The following is a 23,211-nucleotide window of genomic DNA, read 5'->3' on the forward strand; positions in this document are numbered from 1 at the left end:
TTCTCCCCACAGTAGCCAAGGTGGTCTTGATACCGATAGACAGACCGTCTGGACCGCTGGGAGTGGGCCGAGCATGAGGAACAGAAGGGGCCACGAGGGAGGCAGAGCTAGGCCATGGAATGGAACTTGGGAGCCACTTCTGCACTAAGCAACAGCCCTTGAGGAACTGAGGGCATGGCTAGCAGTCAGACAATACCTTCACAAACTGCCTGGCAAGGCAGCTGGATGTGGAAGCCATGGTGCAGGTCTGTGGTCCCAGCTACTCCAGGAGGCTGAGGTAAGAGGAAGTTCTTACACTGAGCAATCACGAGCCCAGCAAGATAACTTGGATAAGAGGAAAAAAGCCCTCCTACTCCCTTTGGGTACCAGATTGGAGATGGAATTAGGGGAAGGCAGGTGCATGCACAATAGAAGTTAAAATGGCAGCAGAGAAACATGCTGGACCAAAAAGGGCTGTCAAGCCTAGCTTGGGGAAAAGAAGGGACTTTTTGGGAGGTGGACCCACCCAAAACACATGAAACTTTAGGAAGATAACTGGTCATTCTAAGGAAGAGCCTGATCCATCCCACACCCAAAACTAGTAAAAAACCCAGGGGAACAAAGATCCATCTCTCTTGCTCATGGCTAGCTACTTGGGACCTACACTCTGATGGTGTACTGATGAGTCCTCTCCATGGGCCACGTGACTTTAGTAGTCACGTGGCCCATGGCCTCCAGGAGGGAGTCTTTTACTCTCTCTTGCTGGTCACCAGTGCATCCCCCCACCTTCTCTGGCTCAGGAGTATGGGACCTTGTGGCCCTAGGAGCTGCATGGCCAATGGCAGTGCCAGCTACATACACAGGCTCCGGGAGGGAGCCTGAAGTGAGACAGCAGCTGGGAACAATCTTAAGCTACCTGTACGACTGCTTAGTAGCCGCCTCAGATTCCACGGGATGGTACTTTAAAATAAGAGCCAAAATTCTGGGCACTGCCTTTTTTGTTTTGGTCTTGCTGAAGATGGCTGGTTTTATTTGGGTTTTGTGGCAGAAATGAGCTTTGAGACAGGGAGTTCCCCATTCTCCCAGATTGTTCAGCAGTTAAATAAAAACCTTCTCCCTTTCTCATCAGCCTTTGTCTCACCATTTGCCTTTTGGTGGTGGTGGTGGGCAGCTGAACCCCACTTTAGTTCAGTAACAATCTTTTAAAAAACACAAATGTTATCCTTTGCTTTAAATCTTTAAATGGCTTCCACAGTCACTTAAAATCTGAATTTCTTACTCTGGGTTTAGAAAATTTTATGTGATCTGGCTCTCGCATACATCTTCAACTTCATCTTGCAGCATTCTCCTTCCTTACCTACAATACTCCACCCACAATAGCCTCCTTTTGTTGATTAAACACAGCAAATTCTTTCCTGCTTTAGGAGCTTTATGTTAACTGTTTCCTCTGATCTGAAATAATCTTCTCTAGAGACATGGTTTTAGCATTCAGCTACCAATATAAGACTAAAATCCTGAGAAAGGACTTTTCTGAAGACACAATCCACCAATTAATTTCATCTGAACAATTTATTTCTTGGCAATGAATTTATCATGTACCTGTCTGTCCATTCATCACTATGACCCCAGTACATATCATGGTGCCTACCACAGAGGGAACCCTCGAGTACTTGTTAAATGTAATAGAATTCTTGGTACTGACAATACATAGATAGATGTGCCATGATGCCTACCCTTGAGAAGCTCAAGAGTCTAGTAGGGAAAGACAGCTCTGAATGACTAAAAAACACTTAATATTATAGATTTGGGGTTAAAGTCACATGGGAATATATTTAAAGCTCTTACAAAAAAGACAACTTCTAAATATGTGTATATATGTACATATAAGAAAAAACAATGCAAGTATCAAAATTAAGATACACCTCCACATATCTCAAATACTTCAGACTAAATAAAAATATTTTAAAGAATTATCCATGGGGCTGGGATTATAGATAATTTTAACTATAATACACTTCCCTGTATTGTCCAAAATTCAATGAGCAAACATTTACTTTTATACTCACAGAAATCAGCTATTTAAGAGGAAAAGGCAATTAAATGGCTCTACATTCTTGACTGTATTATAGTTATTAGCTCTCTATATGCCTACTAGAGTTGATAGTCTAATGTATAACTAAGTTAATTCCAATTTATTCTCCTAAGTATCAGTTTAAGGGCTATTCCCCAGGAACATTTTCCCTGAGGTTAGGTTACCTCACCCCCACAGTTCTTACTTAATCGTAACAAACACACATATAATTAATTAGCTACTCAATGTCTCACTGCCTTACTGAACCATAATTTACTCCACAAGGGCACAGACCATGTCTATCTTATTAACAACACAGGTGGCATTCAATAAACATTTGCTGAATAAATAAATAGAGAAAAAGGTAAAATTATACTAAAGATTTAAAACATAGGGATATAGATGTCATCATATACAGGATGGAGCAGAAGTAGACTTAACTGTTTTGAGTACATGAAAGTGTTTATTCTAGTATTATTTTCCATATGAACAACTGTAAACCTACTTTTACTTCACCCTGAATAATACTAATAGACACTGTTGAGATCTTCAAAAGGGAAAACTACAAAATAAAATAAAAAACAAAAACTCCCTTCCTACCCTCTTATTTCCCAATTTTTGGCTTGAGCATTTTATTATTCTTATACAGGACCCAACTACCTTACCAACACTTAAATTTAAAACATAAACCCAATTTCACCAGGAGACCTCCCTTTATCAACATAATCAATTCTCCTTCCTAGTCCTAGACATAAAATAAAATGGTATTACTTTCACAGTGGTTGGGATGAGCTCTCCCAGGAGCTTAAGAAAACTGTTAAACTCATTCAGGAAAACAAGTGCCTCTGACTTACCAGGCAATGTGCTAAGCCATGGAAAATTAAAAATAAGTAAGATAGGTCACAACCCTCAACAACTCACACTCACAGTTCCTATGGACAGATGAAGATAAAGTATCTAGGTAAACAGCTAAGGATATAATCCATGTATGATCCCACAGACACACAAAAAATGTCTGACATACATAACCACCTAAAAATCTCACACAAACACCAATGACCTAACTAATACCACTCTCAGATATACACTCAAAATCTTGTACATGTGCACCAGCAAGAAACTAAAAATAAATATACAATATACAGATGCATAAACTGCAGTACATATTTTTAAATGAAAGAAGTACTACAGAATATTAGAAAAATTAAGCACAAAATGTTTTATCACTGCTGAAAAGCAATAGTATTAGACAATCCACAATGGAATACACCAATGCAGGGTAGAATGGGTAACTTGAAACAAAGAAACCTAAAAGTAAAGCACCCTAGTCACTTGAGAGAAAAGGCTACATATACTAGCCTTGCATTTATAATTACTAGGAAAGTCCTAGTAATAATTACACAAAGGCTGAAAATAATTAACAGAGTAATATAGGCCTGCCCTAAACTTATGCAAACAGCACTTTCAGCAGGAGCTCAAAAAAAATCAGATACTTAGCAAAAATATTTTGGGGTACTTTGAATGTAACTAAGCCTACTCTACATTCCAGGCACCAGGCAAGATGCTGAAGAGAAAAAGATTAACAATCCTTAAAGAGTCCTGGTGGCATAGCTCAGCTGGTTAGAGTACAGTCTGGATACACCAAGGTTACGGGTTAGATCTCAGGTCAAGGCACACACAAGAAGCAACCAAGGAGATGGAACAATGAATTTCTGTTTATCTGTCTCTCTCCCTCCATACCTTTAAAATTAATAAATAAAATTTAAAAAGGAGGGAGGGGAGGGGAAGGGAAGGGAGGGGAGGGGAGGGGAGGGGGAAAAAGAAAAGGTCCTGGCTGGGCAGCTTAGTTGTTTAGAGTGCCATTCCAATGTGCCAGGGTTGCAGGTTTAATCCTGGTCAGTGCACATTCAATAGTCAACCAGTGAATGCATGGGTAGTGGACAGTGGACTGATGTTTCTCTGTTTCCTCTCACCCACCTTCCTCTCTCTAAAATCAATCTATAAGTTTTTTAAGTTACCAAAAAAAAAGTACTCAAGGAGCACAGTGAATTTACCATAAGCACAAAGACATACCCACTCTAATAAAATTCTGACAAAGTGATACTGGAGAACAGAGGTAAATAATTGTGAATTAAAGTGAGGCTTATGAGGAGTGTCATTTTAGGATTGGTAAATTTCAAAAGACAAAGAAAGAAGGGAAGAGCTTATTCCAGGAAGACAGGATAACTAAATAGCAAGCAATTTAGTATAGCTAAAAGTCTGAGGGAGAGTAGGGTCTGAGGCACATGTAAGCATGCAACTGCTTTGAGACTCAACAGACAATAGGTCAGAAAAGACAGGCTAGAACAACAGTATAAAGGTTTTAACTGTGTAATAGGCAGTTCAGAACCTAAAATAAAATGACATGATCATGTTTTAAATCCAGTGGCATGGCACCAGAAGAACTGACCAGACATTGGGAGAGACTAAAGGCAGGAAATAATTGTACATAAGCAAACGATTGTAATATAAGTAGTCCATCTAAGATATGAAACCCTGACCTAGGGTGATTAACAAAAGGAATGCAAAAGAGAAAACAAAGATTCCGGAGATAAACAGAGGAGGAGGAATTATATCACTAACAAAAAGGGCAGTAAAAGAGGTTGAAGAAAAACCAGAGCAGCCTAAAGACAAAAACTTGGAAATGGAAATGCTAAAGAAAGCTGTACAAAATGGACAACTGTGGAGGAATCACTCAGCATTTGACAATTTGGAAGATACTGGTAATGCCTGAAGCAGTTCCAATATGATATGGGAGAATATCTTTATTATAATCAAAGCAGGAAAACATTTCTTACACAAAGTACACAATGCACACCATAAAAGACAGAAAAATATAACTTTAAAATTAAACTTCAGTACAATAGTGAAATAACCCTATCATATAAAATGTTAAGTAATATACAACAGAGTAGTCAAATTCATAGAGACAAAAAGTAAAATGGAGATTGCCAGAGACCTGGCTTAGAAGGGAATTAGTGTTTAAGGGGTACAGTGTTTCAGTCTGACAAGATGAAAAGCATTCTGGAGGTGGATGATGGTAACAGCTGTATGCCAGTGTGAATATACTTAATGTCACTGCAATTGTATACTTAAATATACAAGATGATATCCCTGGATGGGTAGTTCACAGTTGGATAGAGCATCGTCACAATTAACCAAGGTTGTGAGTTCAATCCCTGGTCATGGCACATATAAGAAGCAATCAATAAATACATAAATAAGTGGAATAACAAACCAATGTTCTGATGTCTCTCTGTCTAAAAATTAATTTTAAAAATGGGTAATGAATGCAAACACTGAATTTGCAAAGGAAAGCTTAATGACCAATACATATAAAAATATGCTTAATACCTCTATTGATTAGGGAAGTAAAAACTAAAATAAGCTATCATTCATATGCATCAGACTAACAAAACATCTTAGATCATTAGAACTCATGCACTGCTGGAGGGAGTGTGAACTGATATAATCATTGGGAGAACAATGAAGCAGTATCTAGCCATGCAAAAGTTGAAAATATTCATGCTACAATTCCACTTCCTAGAAAATCTCATGTTCCCCCAAAGAACATTTATAATAATGTTTAAGGCATATTTTTAATAATAGCTAAAAATTGGAGCTACATGCCATACATAAAATGAATTAAAAAATTGTGACATAGGGCCCTGGCTGGTGTAGCTCAGTGGATTGAGCAAAGACCTGCAAACCAAAGGGTCACCAACCAGTTCATTTCCCAGTCAGGGCACATGTCTGGGTTGCAGGCCAGGTCCCCAATAGGGGACGCGCAAGAGGCAACCATACATTGAAGTTTCTCTCCCTCTCCCCCTCCCTTCTCTCTAAAAGTAAATAAATGAAATCTTTTAAAAAATACTGTAACATAGAATACCATATAGTTTATACTGAAGATCAGAAAAAAGCTAACAACAACAACAACAACAAAAAAACAACAACAAAGAAACCAATGCTGAGAAGAAGCATTGCAGGGGATGTAGAATGCTATAATCACCCATGAAAAGTAATTAAAAATAGTTTTTTACAACCAGAAAACGTCTTTATATCCAAAATATTATGTTTATCAATAGTAAAAACAAAACATGAATAAGAAGGATGGCAACTTCAGCTTAGTGTTTGGTTACTTCTAAGAAGGAAGATGAGTGGAAAAGGTTATAATATGAGATTCACCTATATGGCATGCTTTATTGGGGGCTTCCTCCAGTTTGAGAGTTAAAAATCGGTTAAATCTGGACCATGGATATACAGGTGTTCATGTATTATTCTCTAACTTTAAATGTAAAATATTTTATAATTTTAAAAACCATCTTTAAAATTAATGGGCAGCAGACAAGTAGATATGATTGTCCACTATTCTTTCCAACATAATCAGTTAATGCTTTGGAGTCAAAAACCTTATTTCAAAAACCCTTGTTCCACCAACAAGTTACTACATATCGAGAAAGTTACTTAATTTCTTCAGAGCTGCAACTTTCTAATCTGTAAAACAATAACATCAATCTCATAAGGCTGCCATATATAAAAAATGTTAGAAAGCAAGCATTCCACTATAAGTAGTTATTCTATATTTGCACTAAGAGCAAATAATTAAACAGAGGAAAATGGACGCAAGTTTTAAACAAAGTTTTCTCACCTTTTCAGAATTACACTAAGAGAACACCATTAATGTCAGATGGATGTGACCACCACTTTCTAGTTTCCAAGATCCAATTTTAAAACAGGGATTTTTCACCCTTGCCAGTGTGGCTCAGTTGGTTGGATCATCATCCCACAGACCAAAAGGTTATGTGTTAGATTCCCAGTCAGGATGGGTACATCAAGGCAACAAACTCAAGTTTCTCTCACTGCTTCACTCTCCCTTCCTCTCTCTCTAAAAGCAATGAACAAATGTCCTCAGGTGAGTATTATAATTTTTTAAAATAAAATAAATAGGGACTTTACAAGGGATTCAAGACCACACACAACAAGGTTCAACTCTCAATTCCTTGGTCCAGTTCCTACTGACCAGAGCTATATCACAAAATAATCCAAAATAATCCCATTAACTCTATATAACTCAAAAGACTGCCAAATAACTTACTTGTCACAGTAATCACATTTAACACAAACATTTTCTCCAATTTTGTCTTCTAAAGAAAGATTAACCGACAGTAAGAACAAGGCCCCAAAATCAATTCTTCTTGGCCAACTAGCCTCATAGGTTGTTTGCACACAGTGACAAAGCCCTAAAGTCCCACATGTTAAGCTGTTCCTTGAAGCAAATTCACAGAGAGCTATCACTAAACCATTGAAGGAAACCTTTATGATCCAAGAAGCAGAATAGGAAAGATAGTTAATTTTGATGTCTTAACAGATACCCATTTACTGAATATTTAATGTGTCTCAGATACAGCTCTAAGCACTGTAAAGAAGTTCTTAATCTTCTCACATGTTTATAGATAAGAAAATTGAGATACAGAGTCAGTGCTACAGGTATAAAGCATAAAATCCAGGACTCAAAAGTAAATCTAATTCCAAAGCTCACAATTTTAATCACTAAGCTAAACGTACTGTATTATCCTTAAGAAGCTAAATACTTCTCTCTTAACAAAATTAAGTTCTCTCACCACGAGAGAAAAGCAAAATACAATGGTAACTTGTTGCGATGAGTGCCAAAACCTATGAGTACCAAACTGTTTGCAAGCTACCGTGAGACTGACATGGGGCCCTGTTTCATCATGAGAGAGGGGTGCAAAGTGGCAAGCAAGCGCCGAGTACCAAAACATGACTGTACATGTAAATACAATAGTCAATAGTAAACTGTCACTCACTGTACTTAAAAGTCTTATTAGCATTCAGTTTTTATAGTATTATTTATGAAAAGGACAGTCTCATAAAGCAACCATTATAGTGATTGGAATGAACTCGTATGCAAAAAGCCTGGGTTCATCATTAACCAGATCTGTGTCAATAATCGATCTCCTCAGGCCTCAGTTTCCTGATCTTAGTAGACAAGGAGTTCAGGCTAGATGTAAGGTCTCTTTCAACTCTAATATTCAATGAATTTTAACACATTTTCTAAGATACTATTAATGTATTTTTGAACAAAGATTTTGAAAGGCAGTTTTAAAAATCCTTCAAAATTGAAACAATCACACAGGATACAATTGGGTCTATTCTTTTACTCAAACATACTCAACGCCCATCTGTGCTACTGACATCAGGAAAGTGACTGGAAGGGGGGGTTGTCTTACTGTGTTGGTAACATTCTATTTCTGGATTTGAATGCCAGTCACTTTATTTTATGTATACTTTTTTTGGATATGAAAAGATGTTTTTCCCCAAAGGTAAGTGAAAAAACTTAGGTGGCTCTAACTCCACAACTCTGTGTACACTACAGCTGTGCAACTTTTCTGTTCTAAATATGTAAATGTGTTCCTTACCTAATTTTGTCAATAATCTCTCCTCCCCAGTTCCAATTCAGATGCCTACAGAAGAGATCATTTACTTATAAATAACTGTATTCCTCTAATTCCTTTGGGACTGTCTTCTGAAATTTGAGGTTGGTCTTAGCTTTTCTTTAAAACCTAGCTCAAGATCTTCTCTCCATACACATACCCTCATATCTACTTACCTCCAATCAGGTAAGTCTTTTGGAGCTATGGTCAATACGCTCAACAACTGCTGATAAACTAACTACTCCCTTATTTACTAGGAAATAAGAATATATATTCTTGCCCTGGCTGGTGTGGCTTAGTGGACTGAGCACAGGCCTGCGAACCTAAGTGTTGCAGGTTCGATCCCCAGTCAGGGCACATGCCTGGGTTGTGAGCCAGATCCCCAGTTCATGAGAGGTGCATGAGAGGCAACCACACATTGATGTTTCTCCCCCCCTCTTTCTCCCTCCCTTCTCCTCTCTCTCAAAACAAGTAAAATCTTTTTAAAAAAAGAATATATATTCTTTATGAAGAGTGACATACTAGAGGACCCCAGAAGTATTTAAATCTATGCCTGGTAGAGACGAAAGTCTTTATAAAAGTAAAGTAAAAGAAGAAACACACCCCAAACAGTATTACTTAGACAGGCTTTGAAGTTTTAAATTTTTTACCAATCTATAAGCTTACCTTGTTCAACACACACCCAGAACCCCCCAATGGCACATTATTTAAATAAGTGATTAAAAACAAAAAAACTAAGTTGCCATCTTGCATCCACACTTGTGTGTACTTATTCTCAGCTTGTCTGCCTAAGACCCCCTGAGCACCAACCCTAGTCCACTATGTGAAACCATTTCCTCTCCAACAAGATTAAAGAAACTATCATAAACGCCCTGGCTGGTGTGGCTCAGTGAATTGAGCGCAGGCCTGCGAACCAGAGTATTGCGGTTCGATTCCCATTCAGGGCACATGCCTGGGTTGCAGGCCAGTTCCCATCAGAGGACACACGAGAGGCAACCATACATGATGTTTCTCTCCTTCTCTCCTTTCCTTCCCCTCTAATGATAAATAAATTTTAAAAAATCTGAAAAAAAAAGAAAGAAACTATCATAAACGAAGAGAAGCTTTCAAAACTGCATGCACAAGTGCACACTGGTGGGAAAGGAACTGCTTGAGAAAGAAGGTGGTTCACAGGACAGGTACAGGAGATGATTAAAAACTTCAATACTCCTTAAAGAAGTTAGAAATAAGTACTATCTCTGGTAATGAAGAGGTAAACATGTTCACAAACCAAGGAACGGTGATCCACTTTTACAACCCTAAAGTTCAGGAATCTATGGCAGCAAACAGCCTCACAATTACCGGCCATGCTGAGACAAAGCAGCCGACAGAAATGCTACCCAGCATCTTAAATCAGACCAGGTAGACAGTCTGACTAGTTTAAGGAGACTCGCCGAAGCTCTGCCCAAATACTCTGTGGATGGAAAAGCAACACTCGTGCTACCAGATGATGAAGTTCTAGATCTTGTGGAGAATTTTGATGAGGCTTCCAAGAATAAAACAGACTGAGTTGAGTTACCTTCTGAAGATAAACTTGAAGAAGTCACTGGGAGCTGCTATTTTATGCTTTCTCAAATTTTGTTTATGAATCTGATAAAATCTAGATCTCTAAAATTTTTAAGCCCAAGTCCCTTGGTCACTGCAGCTCTTTTCAGTTTTTGCTTACACACAAACCATTCCAGTAGAAAGAAATAAATAAAACCATTTTTTTACTCAAAAACTGCAAATGCTGGTTAAATAATTTTTATCAGTATTTCACCTTTTTCTTTAAATCAAAAAGGAAAGTTTAAAAGAAAAAGATAACCATTAATTTACAAAGAAAACCTGAAATAGTCTACAGCAGTGGTTCTCATATTTGCAGTGCAGACATTTTTAATTGGTCCAACTAGTGAAAGAGAGGGTAGGGAGGTGCAGGGGGAGGCCTGGCTGTGCTGCTATCTAAAATAATCTAGATCAAGCTAGATCAAATATATATTAGATGACAATAGATACAAAACCCCATTAAAGTGCTTAAGGAAAACTTATACAATAATAGTATTCATGAAATCAATTTGTTAATGCCACATACGTAAAGACTCCCTATAAGAACACCAGAAAATGTTAGCAAAGTGTAGCTACAGTATGAAACAAACTACAGGTACCACAAAGCACAAGAACAAGCAAGAGTACATACACTGATTTGAGGGCATTTTACTTCACTGAGCTTCCAATTTTAAAATATTTTGCTTACTGAAATGCAAGTAAATCTTTAAGTTAATTACAGATAACACTTACTTTAATGTTTAAACTAATAAATTAGGTTGTGTTTAAATCCTTTAACCAGTTAATACAAACCAGGATCAATTACTTTAAAAAACTAAAAGCATGACTTTATCCTTGTCAAGTCATGACACTGTAGTACAATATAAACATAAGCAGACCCAAATCCAAATCCCAAAACTATATGCAGACAAATAATTTAACTTCTCTAAATCTCAATATTTGCATCTAAGAAATAGAAAATTTAACTCAAATACCTATTCTTGGGAATTAGCAAAAATGTATAAAGTTGTACTGAGAGCCACTCTAGAAATTGTGTTAATGATTAACTGTAGTAAATAATAACCCATAAATACAGATTATTAAATTCTCACAATCAACAATTAACTTATGTAATTTGACTCACAAAATAACTAGAGAATGTATTCTAAAGCAATTTTCCATTCCTAACAACTTTGAAACATTAAAATTCTCACTCAGATTTAAAAATTAATATCTGACAGATAAAAGATGACTTTCCAAACAGTCCCAAGGAAAAAAAGGTCTAGACAATGCCCTCATTTTTTGAGTAAATAACATGTTCACATGATTCAAAATTCAAAAGGGGTCTTCTGATGCCTGGTGCCCCAGACACCTAATTATATGCTACACAAAAGTATGTAATCAATCTTACCAATTTCTCATTAATCCTTTCACCTATTTAAATACACACTTCCCCCTTCTGATACAAATGGTGCCCTCCTCCACACCTTGCCTTTTATATTTGCTTTATCTTGGAGGTTATATTTTAATTAACAACAGGCTCCAAGAATGGCCACATATAACTTCTCATGGCCAGAATTCAGCAAACAAGAAGGAACTTTTAAAAAGCCAAAACAAAACAAAATTCTTAAATCAACCAGTATTCTCTTAGCAAAAACCACCACTAAGAAACCTAAACTTTGGCAAACTGGGAATTTACATAGGTGACAAAATGCAAAAGCTGATTTCTTGATCGGCCACTCAAGACATTACATTTACACACTTAAAAAAAACACACACACACGGACTGTACTACAAGTCCTTCAATGAGATGAAAACAATTCACTTATAGAACTGACCCTATTAAAATGAGAATGAGATAAAATATGAGTGCAAATAAAGCTATTCATTCGCTATACTCCAAAATTAAATTATCTGACTATAAGAATATCACAGTGAAAGTCATCTCATATAAAGCAGAGGCCATATGAATTACAAGATTCCCAACTTATCACTTTTAAGTAACAGAAAATAAAGCATTACATGTTTTGTATTAACTTTCAGGCTTGAACAACCTTATTATAGAAAAAATGTTTGGGGCTGTTGGCAAAAGTATTAGCTGCAATGTTTCATTACGAATATATATAAACTATTCTGGAATATATTTCATTAAATAAAAAAATAAAGTCAGTGGTTTACTGCATATCAGCACAAATTATGACTATTTCTACATTGTACCACAAAAATACAAAGTCATCCTTCCATTCAGAATTTTGGCACTTTCACATGCTCTGTAAAACCAATCATTACTATACACTACTAGTCAATAAATCTGCTAGTATTTGCCATTTGTTAATATTTTAAAACTATTTTCTCCATGCCTAATTGGAAAGATACATAACCACCCACTATGGGCTCAGCAGCATAAAGCACAAGTGCTACCAGATAGAGTATTTCAATTACTCATCACATACTTAGAAAGCTGGATTTCATAAGTCATTGAGATTTTCAAAGTACCAACATAACAGCTGACTAATGTGGCTCGGTTGGTTGCCCTTCGAAAACCAAAAAGGTTGCCGGTTCGATTCCCCAATTCCCAGTTAGGGTAAAAGCCTGGGTTGTGGGTTCTGGCCTGATCCGGGTGCATATGAGAGGCAACGGATCAATATTTTTCTCTCACATCTATGTTTCTCTCCCCTTCTTTATCCCTCCCTTCCCATCTCTCTAAAAGTAAGTTTATGAAATCTTTAAAAAAAAGTACCAACATAAGAGAAAAATACAAACGGCAATGATATATTCAATAATGGTACGTAACATCTTGAAAATAATAGCCATTGCAGTAATGCTTTTAAATCTTTATTTGTTAAATCCAAACAGGAAAAACAACCTGACATTCTTTATCTGGGTATGAAAAAATTGCACTGATACCTGCATGGTTTTGAGTCGTTACTAGAGCACTTTGAACATTATTTCTGTATCTTATAGAAATAAATGTGGGCAACACTAGACTATCTAAATTCTGCGAGACTCAAGAACAGCTTGAGACAAAAATTTTTTTAAATCAATTCAGGTATGTTATGATACACCTACTCACTTAAAAAGGAGGTATAAGAATCTGTTAATCTGGTGAAATCCCATGTCTTTAATAGGGCTGTTTCTCAAAAGCAAAACTCAACTTGACTATGAAGGGCACATCATAATGAAGTTTCATGCCACAACAGTCACAGAGGCATTGTCTTAGGAGAGGCTCTCTGATCTGCAACTTCTGTGACTTGAAACATTTTGAAATAAGCTACTCATGCATTCCATTATTTTTTCCTACCTAAAAATATGTAAATGCCTTTAATACACCCAACTTCTGCCTTCAACCAGGCAAAAGCTTTAGATGTCAGAAGAGGCCTAGGAACTGGGGGTAAATGAAAATGATAGTGGTACAGCACGGAATATCCCATCTCGGGTGAAAATTCCCTTACCCCCCCACCAACTCCAATAAGACAGTATCCCATTATGTCCGCTCTTCTCTCCCAACACCTAACTAAGAGGGAGTAACTCTGAACGTCCTTTTCCTTTCATCAGTACTTGAGAACGCTCCTAGTTCCTTCCCTAAGGAAAGGACGGAGGAGGCCGGACAGGCTATAACCCAGAACACTCTCCGAAGTGCGGGCCTTCGAGCCCCGCGGCTCTCCGGATCCAGTTACCTTTCCCCTTCCCCCAACCCACTTCCCGGGTTTTCTCAGGCTCGGCCTGCTCCCTCTCCACCCCACAGCCACACTTCCAGCTGTGTGTTCGGGGCTCTCCCTAGGACTCACATCCCGCCGCCAAGAGCCCTCCTGCGCTTCAGCCCCCCAAACGGTGTTCCTCTCCACACCACCCGCGCGCGAGACCGTCCATCCCAGGGCCCCGTAGGGGAGGGGAAGGCGGCGGAAGGAGGGGGGGCGGGGGACTGCTGCTTCCCCACAGACATTAGGGCGGCTCGAGAGAAGGGCTACTCGGGGGCTCCGCGGAATACTGGGAGTCGCCGCTGGCGGGCCCCACCCGCCCTGGGCTGAGGTGGGGGATATCCCGGAGTTCATTTCTGACCTCCTCGCTCTTCAGCACCTCCTTGAACTCCCGCTTGATTCGCTGCACCGCGATGTTGGCCATGTCTCCGCCCGCAGCTGATTCGTACCCGCCTCCTCCGCCACCGCTACGACCACCGCCACCGCCGCCACCTCTTCCTCCACCGCCTCCTCCCTCGCCGATTCACACTCGAGCACACGAACACTGCCACTGCCACTGCCACCCGGCCGCCGCGCTCTCTTCAGTATGGAATCACCTCAGTGCCCGGCCACCAAAATGGCGCCGGCTCCGCGCATGCGCACCACGTCGACCAGAACGGGAGGCGCAGCCGCTCCCGTTGTCACCCCCTGACGCCCCAGCCGCGAGCCTCGCGCGGCGACGCGCGTCTCCGCGGGAGCTGCGGCCGCGTAGCTCCGCCCTGCCGGCTTCAGGGGCCTGGAGGGCGCGGCTTCCGCGCTGGCCAGCCCGGCGCGGGCCTCGCTCGTGGTCTCTTACTCCTCCCGTCTTCTAACCTGTGTGGTGTGATCAGGCCGTCCAGTCCCAGACTAGCGTCCGATCGGAGGCTGGAGTCCAGCCATTCGGATTCACGCGGCCCCACTCGGCATGGAGCACCGCCCTGACTCGGCCAGACCCCAAACCCATGGGCTGACTGTCCTGGGCTGTGTTTAGCATATGAAAACACTGTCCTAGAACTCAGCCCGGCCCGTTTTCTGCGGGTATAGGCCCGGAAAATCCACCGCGGTCCGTTTTTGTTCGGAAGCCATTACAGTGACACTATTATTACTCTCTTGCCAGGTACTACAAATCTTTGAATGGTCATTGTTGGGTCCCGTCAGGTGTAGGTGTATTGAGACGGGGACTCCATGGAGATGCCTGAGGTGGTTTTAAAAGCCTGCTGTTGATCTTTGACCTACTTAGATAATACCGAGCTGTGGAGCTAAAATCGTAGTTTTTAAACTTCACTGTACATGGGCTCCATTGAGACCTTGTTATAAATAACAAACGAACAAACAAATAAACTATGGTTGGGCCCCATCCCAAGAGTGAGGGATGGGCCTAATAATTTGCATTATTAGGCAAAGTTCCCAGATGCATTATAATTTGCATTATTAGGTAACAAGTTCCCAGATGCTGTTTCTCCTGCTGTTGGTTCAGAGACCACACTATAAGGACCACTGAACTAAGGCATGTGGAAGTGAAAAATAGATGAGAAGGGCGGCTTCACTGCCATAAGCCTACGGCCTATAACAGTTTCTGGCGCTAGCAGGCACTCAATAAATATTGAATGAATAAATGAGTAAAGATAAGAGTAAAATGTTTTAAGTGGAAGGCAAGTTCGAAAGACAATGTGAAAGTGGTTGCTAGAGTATGCAGTAAGTAATGGTGCTGAAAGGTACTTTGAATAGAACATTTAGAATAGGTAGTAGAGGTTATTTAGAAGTTTATATTTCATTTCACTTCTTTCACCTAACCAGTCAGTACAGTATCCTATTAGAAAAATATCACGAATACACTGTCTTAGCAAAAATTACTAAGATTGTGGCAACAAAAAAGGAAATAGCCACAGCGAGTTGAGTGAATCGTTCAGTGGAGGCACATGGCAAAAAAAGAATTTCTTGAACTCTTGCCACTGGAACCAGGAGACTTTTGATTCCACCTTTCCATGCCAGCTCTCTTGGCCAACCTTGGTTTTCTCCCCTACAAAATAAGAAAGCTGGATTAGATTATCTCTTTCAAGTTATAAGAGTTTAGAATTGTAAATCATTATCTGGAAACCTTTGCCTAAATCAGCTAAAATAAATTATTTTAAAAACCCTTCCAGCAGAGCCCCCTAGTGGTCCAAAGAGGAACCAACTACTTATGTGAGTCAGGGCACAATGAATTATTGGTGTAGTGTAAATCATGCAATGTTGTGGGTATTTGTGCCAGTACAAATAATTATTTTGAAGTGTGCAAAATGTGTTAGATGTTTTACATTTATCACCTTAATTCAGTCCCCAATCTTAATCTTGGAACTTCAAATAAATTTTGCAACACTCAAACTACATGGGAACTACTTAGAAGGGTATTGTAATTTCTTTGAGGGAGAGGGATTTGGTAATCATTGACCCTGAAATTCCAGTTTCAAGGAGTCATTCTACAGTCCTTCCAGAGAATGAGGCAACTGCATATTAACTGATATGAGACAACCCTCAAAATAACATTTTAAGTATAAAAAAGGACTATACTAAATGTGATGTGGTATCCTGAATTGGACCCTAGAACTGAAAGGACATAACTAGTGAAATCTATGTTCTGTAATTTAGTTAATAGTACTGTAGCAATGTTAATTTCTTAGTTTTGACATGGTACTATGGTTATTTAAGTTGTTGGAATCAGTAGAAGAAAAGAGTAACAAGAATCTCTGAAACATTTTTGTAAATCTAAAATTATTTCAAAAGGAAAGGTTTACCCTTAAAAAAGCACAATGCAGTCCATACTGTATTTACTATACTACCATATGTATTAAGGAATAAAGGAATAGGCTTGTGTATATAATGCTTGTGAATCCATAAAATATCACTGGAAAATACATAAGAAACTGACATCGGTGGTTATCTCTGAGAAAGCGACAAGTTGCTTTAGGTAAGGCAAAGTGGGAGATTTTCACCATGTATTATGTTGTACACTTTACCTATTCAAAAGTAAATTTTAAAAAATTAGTTTCCAGTGATGTAGATTATAAGCTCTTCACTGTTATGATGTAGTTATGATTAATTACTTAATTACTCAATTAATTAAACAATGTTTGTTGAGTGCCTGTTATATGCTAGGTATGCTCTAGGCCCCAAAAGCTTATCAGGAAAAAACCCCCCTAGAATTGTAGGATTTACATTTCACATTCTAGCAAAGATAGGGAGAATTAATCTCGAAGAATAGTCTGCAGACACCTGGGGGTCCCTGAGATGTTTTCAGGATGTCAGTCTGCAATTCCCAAACTAATAATAAAACCGAGACATTATTTGTTTTCTTACTGTGTTAACATTTGCGCTGACTATGTAAAAGCAATAGTAGGAAAAACAATTACTGTAGTAGTAATAGTTTTATTAATACTACACATTCACTATTTTATTTTTTAAATATTTTATTTACTTATTTTTAGAGAGAGGGAAGGGAAGGAGAAAGAATGGGAAAGAAACATCAGTGTGTGGTTGCCTTCCATGTGTCCCCTACTGGGGACCTGGCTTGCAACCAAGGCATGTGGCCTGACTGGGAATTGAACCAGTGACCCTTTGCTTCACAGGCCCATGGTCAACCCACTGAGCTACACCAGCCAGGGCCACATTCACTATTTTAAAATGCCAATTTTATAGAAGACATTTATAGAATGTCTTTGGTGAAGCAGTACAGATTATTAATTTTATTAAAGTTTAACTTTCTTTTTAATGTATTTTATTGATTATACTATTACAGTTGTACCATTCCCCCCTTGATTTCCCTCTGTCCTGTACCCCCTCCCACCATCATTCCCACCCCTTAGTTCACGTCCATAGGTCATACATATAAGTTCTTTGGCTTCTTCATTTCCCATCCTATTTTTAACCTCTTCCGGTCTATTTTGTACCTACCATTTATGCTTCTTATTCCCTCTACTTTTTCCCTCATTCTCCCCCCACCTCTTCCCCACTGATAACCCTCCATGTGATCTCCATTTCTGTGAATCTGTTCCTGTTGTAGTTCTTTGCTTAGTTTGACTTTGTAATTCCTGTTTTTGTTTTTTGGTGCAGTTGTTGATAATTGCAAGTTTGTTGTCATTTTGGCTGTTTGTATTTTTTATCTTCTTTTTCTCAGATAAGTCCCTTTAACATTTCATATAATAAGGGCTTGGTGATGATAAGGTCCCTTTAACTTGACCTTATCTGGGAAGCACTTTATCTGTCCTTCCATTCTAAATAATAGCTTTGCTGCATCGAGTATTCTTGGATGTAGGTCCTTGCCTTCCACGACTTTGAATATTTCTTTTCAGCCCCTTCTTGCCTGCAAGTTTTCTTTTGGGAAATCGGCTGATAGTCTAATGGGAACTCCTTTGTAAGTAACTCTCTCCTTTCCTCTTGCTGCTTTTGATTCTCTCTTTATCTTTCATCTCCAGTAATGTAATTATGATGTGCCTTGGTGTGTGCTTCCTTGAATCCAACTTCTTTGAAACTCTCCAAGCTTCCTGGACTTCCCAGAAGTCTACTTCCTTTGCCAGATTAGGGAAGTTCTCCTTCATTATGTTTTAAATTTCTTGCTCTTCTTCTTCTCCTCCAGGCACCCCTGTGATTTGGATCTTGAAATGTTTAAAGTTGTCTTGAGATTCCTAAGCCTCTCCTTATTTCTTTGAATTCTTTGAATTCTTGAATGAACAAGAATTCATTCTCTTCTGGTTGAATGTTTATTTCTTCCTTCTGGTCCAGATCAGTGATTTGAGTCCCAGTTTTCTTCCATTTAGTGTTGGTTCCCTGTATATTTTTCTTTATTTCACTTTGTACAGCCTTCACTTTTTCCTCTATTTTGTGTCCATATTTAACCATTTCTGTGAGCATCCTGATTACCAGTGTTTTGAGCTGTGCATCTGATAGGTTGGCTATCTCTTCATCACTTAGTTGTATTTTTTTTCTGTAGCTTTGATCTGTTCTCTCACTTGGGCCATATTTTTTTTTGTCTCAGTGCACCTGTTACTTAATAAGGGGCGAAGCCTTAGGTATTCACCAGGGTGGGGCACCACACATTCCTGAGTTTCAGTGCTATATTTGGAGGAGGAGTTTGCAAGGGAGTAATGTGGCTTACTCAGCTCTCAGCCAGCTTTCAGGTACTTCCTCTGCTACCCACAAGCAGCAAACTGGGCACTTCTGGTGCTGATTCCTCAGTGGATGGTTTTGTATATGTTCTAGGACCCTGTGGGTCTCTCTAACCAATTCCCCTGTGAGGCTGGGAGTTACATAACCACCACCTCAACCCCCACAGATTTTTATAGTCAGAGGTTTTATTTCCCTGCGCTGGACCCCTGGGTTTTCATGGTCTGTCTCATTCCTCAGTTGTTTTTCCCAGTTTATCCACACCAAAATGTGGGACTGCACAGTCAGCCAACTGCTGCCTTGCCTGCCCTGGTCCCCCAGTTGCTGCCTTGCTGTGAGTCTTCTCCACCCCAGCTGCCCATCTCCACCCTTTTTACAGGGTCTGGATGAATATTTCTTCTTTAACTCCTTAGTTGTCAGACTTCCATACAGTTAGATTTTCTGGGAATTCTGGTTATTTTTTGTTTTTAAATTTGTTGTCCTTCTTTTGGTTGTGCAAGGAGACAAAGTGTATCTACCTATACCTCCATTTTAACTGGAAGTCCCTAAACTTTAACTTTCAAGTACATGTCTTCTTAGTGTTCTGTGTGATACATAGTAAGGATACATAAATCACTTCTGCTATACACCAAAGGACGTGGTAAAGCACTTGTGCAACTGGGTAAGTTGAGAGCTGAACTAGCCAATTTTTTCATGTTCTACCATTTTTACTTGAAATAATGAGAGTTGGTTATTTGGCAGACATTTGATCCAAAATGAATATATGAGCCTGTCACTTCAAAGGAAACAACTGAAGAATTTGTTGCCAATGATAAAATTCAAACTTTCAACAGAAAATTAGAGTTTTTTAAAACATCTGCCAATGTGGCTTGACAGCATAAAAAAAATTTCTGGTTAAATTGGTGGTAGTATTAACAAATGCAATTGCTTGAAATTGTGCAATGAGCCCTGGCTGGTGTAGCTCAGTGGATTGAGCGCGGGCCTGTGAACCACGGGATCGAGGTTCGATTCCCAGTAAGGGCACATGCCTGGGTTGCAGGCCAATTCCCAGCAGGGGACTCACAAGAGGCAACCATACATTGATATTTCTCTCCTTCTCTCCTTCCCTTCCCCTCTAAAGATAAATAAATAAAATCTTAAAAAATAAAAATAAAGAAGAAATTGTGCAATGAAATGTGTTAACATTTAGAAGACCTGCATAAATCAGTAAACCAATATTTTCCAAATGACCAATGCCTGATGTTACAGAATCATGCAGGGGTAAAACACCCATTGAAGTCTCAAAAGAGACCAATGGATTTTGATGTTACAGTGTACAACAAGATCACTGATAACATTTCATATTCCACATTGCATTAACTTTTTAAAAACTACAATTTGTCTACATTTAGCATAGTATTAAAGAAGCATACCCATAATTATCTGAAAGTTATTAAAATATTCCTTCCCTTTCCAACTATGTATCTGTATGAGTATGAATTTTCTTCATATACATCAATGAAAATAACATATGCAACGTATTGAGTATAAAAGCACACATGAAGATCCAGCTATGTTTTGTTAAGCCAGGCATTAAAGAGATTTGGGGAAATATAGTTATTTTTCATTAACACTATTTATGTAATCATGTAATGGATTTATTGTAGTTATTTGCCAATAAATGTTTTAATAATTTCTCTTTTTAAAAAGATTTTTATTAACTTTTAGAGAGAGGGAAAAGGAGGGAGGAAAAAATGGAGGGACACATCAATGCGTGGTTGCCTCTTGAGAGCCCCCATACTGGGGACCTGGCCCACAAAGCAGACATGTGCCCTGACTGGGAATCAAACCATTGACCCCTTGGTTTGCATGCTGGCAGCACTCAGTCCACTGAGTCCCATCAGCCTGGGCTCTCAGTATTAATTTCTAACAAAATGTTGTTTGATCCACATAAATAAATGCTGTTTGGAATTCTCAATATTTTTGCAGAGTAGAAAGGAGTTCCTAGTACATTTACATATACTATACTGCTTAGACATGAGGCTTAGATCTAAAATGTCACATACATTCAGAATATATAATTTACATTAAAAGTATATATGTGAAAGTTGTAAAATTGGTTTTAGATTGATGGAGGAAAGTTAGTTAATCTGGTAACTCTCCCATTGTTCCTAACAGAACAATGTGTTTTGACGTATTGATTCACATTTAAAAAAAAGAAAAAGCAAGGCATAATAGTGTTTTGCTCACCCTTGATAAAGTCGCCAACATTGGAAATGTGAAAGTCTTTCTTTCTGTAGTTCCTGCTAGTTACCGCCACTGCTTTTCAGATTTCTGTTCTTCTAAAGACAGGGCGATATTTTTTCCTACAGCCCTTTCCTGACCTTGTGTTTTGCCAGTTGTTGGAGACTTTTTTCCTCCTGTCTCTCACTATTGTCTATTCTACTCAGACCTCTCAATTAACTCTTTTTGAAATGCGCAGTCATAACTCTGAGATCGTTTCAGTTTTTCTCCCCCTTTCACTGAGTTCTGCCCTTTCCACATTGTTATCTCCTCTCTCCTACCCCTTCCCCTGCACCCCAATTGAGGTAAGAAGCTCTAGCAGCAAGAGTGGAAAGCAGCATTTAGATCCACAGTGGAACTTCTCAACTCAGTTCCAGGCCAGTGGCACCACAATATTGATTGTAATGCACACAGAATGATTCCAAATTTAGAGAATAGATCAGAACTCTCACCATTGTGACTTTCAGAATATCTGCAGTATGGAGCAGAAAGCTATTTTTAAGAGCACAGAATGTGTTTTCTCATCTTAAGTTACTGATTCAGATCCTGTTAGGCACAGAGTTCTTTAGGTGTGAGCTTTTTTAGGAAAGGACCTCATAATTCCACTGTGTCCAAGGAATTTGCAACTGCAAGTGGGACATGGCTGTGGGGCCTTCACACTTCACGTTCAAGACATTAGCCACCTTTCGAGTAGACCGTGAGCTCTGCTGACCATTCCCAGTTGTTTTTGCTAAGTTGGTTAATTCCTTTCTGTCCTTTAAATTAGAATCTTCTGTTTTAGAGCCTAAATTCACTGGGGCCCCAATGCAAAGATCCCAATCTTCCAGAAGTCACTCTTCAAAATAGCCCTTCCTTTGGTCATCTCGAAAGCAGTTAGTTTTTAAAAAGAGTTTAAATAGAGCATTTGGTAATTTAAATAGAGCATTTGGTTATTTGTTATTCCACGACTTTGTATATTAGATTAAGGAAGATACATTCTCATATTTCCCACCTGAAAAATGAAGGAAAGTACTTAGATGACACAACCATTAGAGCCTCAAACTATTAGCTATCAGGCCTAGTTGTAGACTAAATGGAAATTTAAAAATAATTTACTGGTAAATAAAATTATTTTTTAAACAACAAAAGAATATTAGATTTTTAGATTTCTATCCTTTATATCATTACATAAAACTAAGTACCAAGGCTTTTTATATAGTCTCTCACTAGGCTTCCTTGTAACACTTCATCCCCAGCTTTTTATTTAGTTTTTAAATTGTGATAAAATATACACAACATAAAACTTATTATTTTTTTAAATTTATTTATTTATTTATTTTTAGACAGAGGGGGTAGGAGGGAGAAAGAGGGAAACACCAATGTATGTTTGCCTCTCATGTGCCCTCCACTAGAGACCTGGCCCACAACCCAGGCATGTGCCTTGACTGGGAATCGAACCAGTGAACCTTTGGTTCACAGGTTGGCACTCAATCCACTGAGCCACACCAGCCAGGGCAAAACTTATTATTTTAACTGTTTTTAAGTTCAAAGGCCTTAAGTTCATTCACACTGTAGTATAAACATCACCACCAACCATTTCTGGAATTTTTTATCATCCCAGACTGAAGCTATATACCCACTAAACAATAACCCCCATTCTTCCCTTCTCTTAGTCTCTGGGATCCACTATTCTTTTTTTTTTAACCAAGAAAGTAAGGATTTATTAAGGACATGACATTGTGCCGGAAAACACAGGTAGCTTATGCTCAAAGATCTGACTCTCCAATGTCTTCCAGGGGATGGTTTGTATAGGGAAAAATTATTAGTTACAGTAACTAATTAAAATTATTAATCACAGTAACTAACAGAGTCAGGGCCATGGTCTCTACTGATTGGTTGGTGCTATCAGTGAGTAATTGATCATTGCATTTGGTCTTGATGTCAGTCATGGAGTTGTTCTGTTCCAATTCTGTGGGATAATCTGCTTTCCTGGATCTGGAGCTAAAACAAAACT

General features: G+C 38.8%; 1 protein-coding gene and 1 pseudogene across 2 annotated transcripts in view; one reads left to right on the forward strand and one right to left on the reverse strand.

Annotated features, from left to right (window-relative positions):
* Window positions 1–14,431, reverse strand: part of UBE2K (ubiquitin conjugating enzyme E2 K) — a 60,558-nt gene extending 46,127 nt beyond the window's left edge. The window contains exon 1 of one of the 2 annotated variants that reach the window (XM_037064306.1): window positions 14,161–14,431. In XM_037064306.1, the coding sequence (XP_036920201.1) occupies window positions 14,161–14,223 (63 nt within the window). In that variant the 5' untranslated portion in view covers window positions 14,224–14,431. The remainder of the gene's footprint in view (window positions 1–14,160) is intronic. The other variant, XM_037064307.1, reaches the window with a different exon arrangement.
* Window positions 818–10,089, forward strand: LOC118999607 (transcription factor BTF3-like; annotated as a pseudogene).
* Window positions 14,432–23,211: the final 8,780 nt, after the last annotated feature.

The sequence above is a fragment of the Sturnira hondurensis genome, unplaced genomic scaffold, assembly GCF_014824575.4.
Source record: "Sturnira hondurensis isolate 20B ecotype Veracruz unplaced genomic scaffold, ASM1482457v3 Scaffold0015056, whole genome shotgun sequence".
NCBI classification, from domain to species: domain Eukaryota; kingdom Metazoa; phylum Chordata; class Mammalia; order Chiroptera; family Phyllostomidae; genus Sturnira; species Sturnira hondurensis.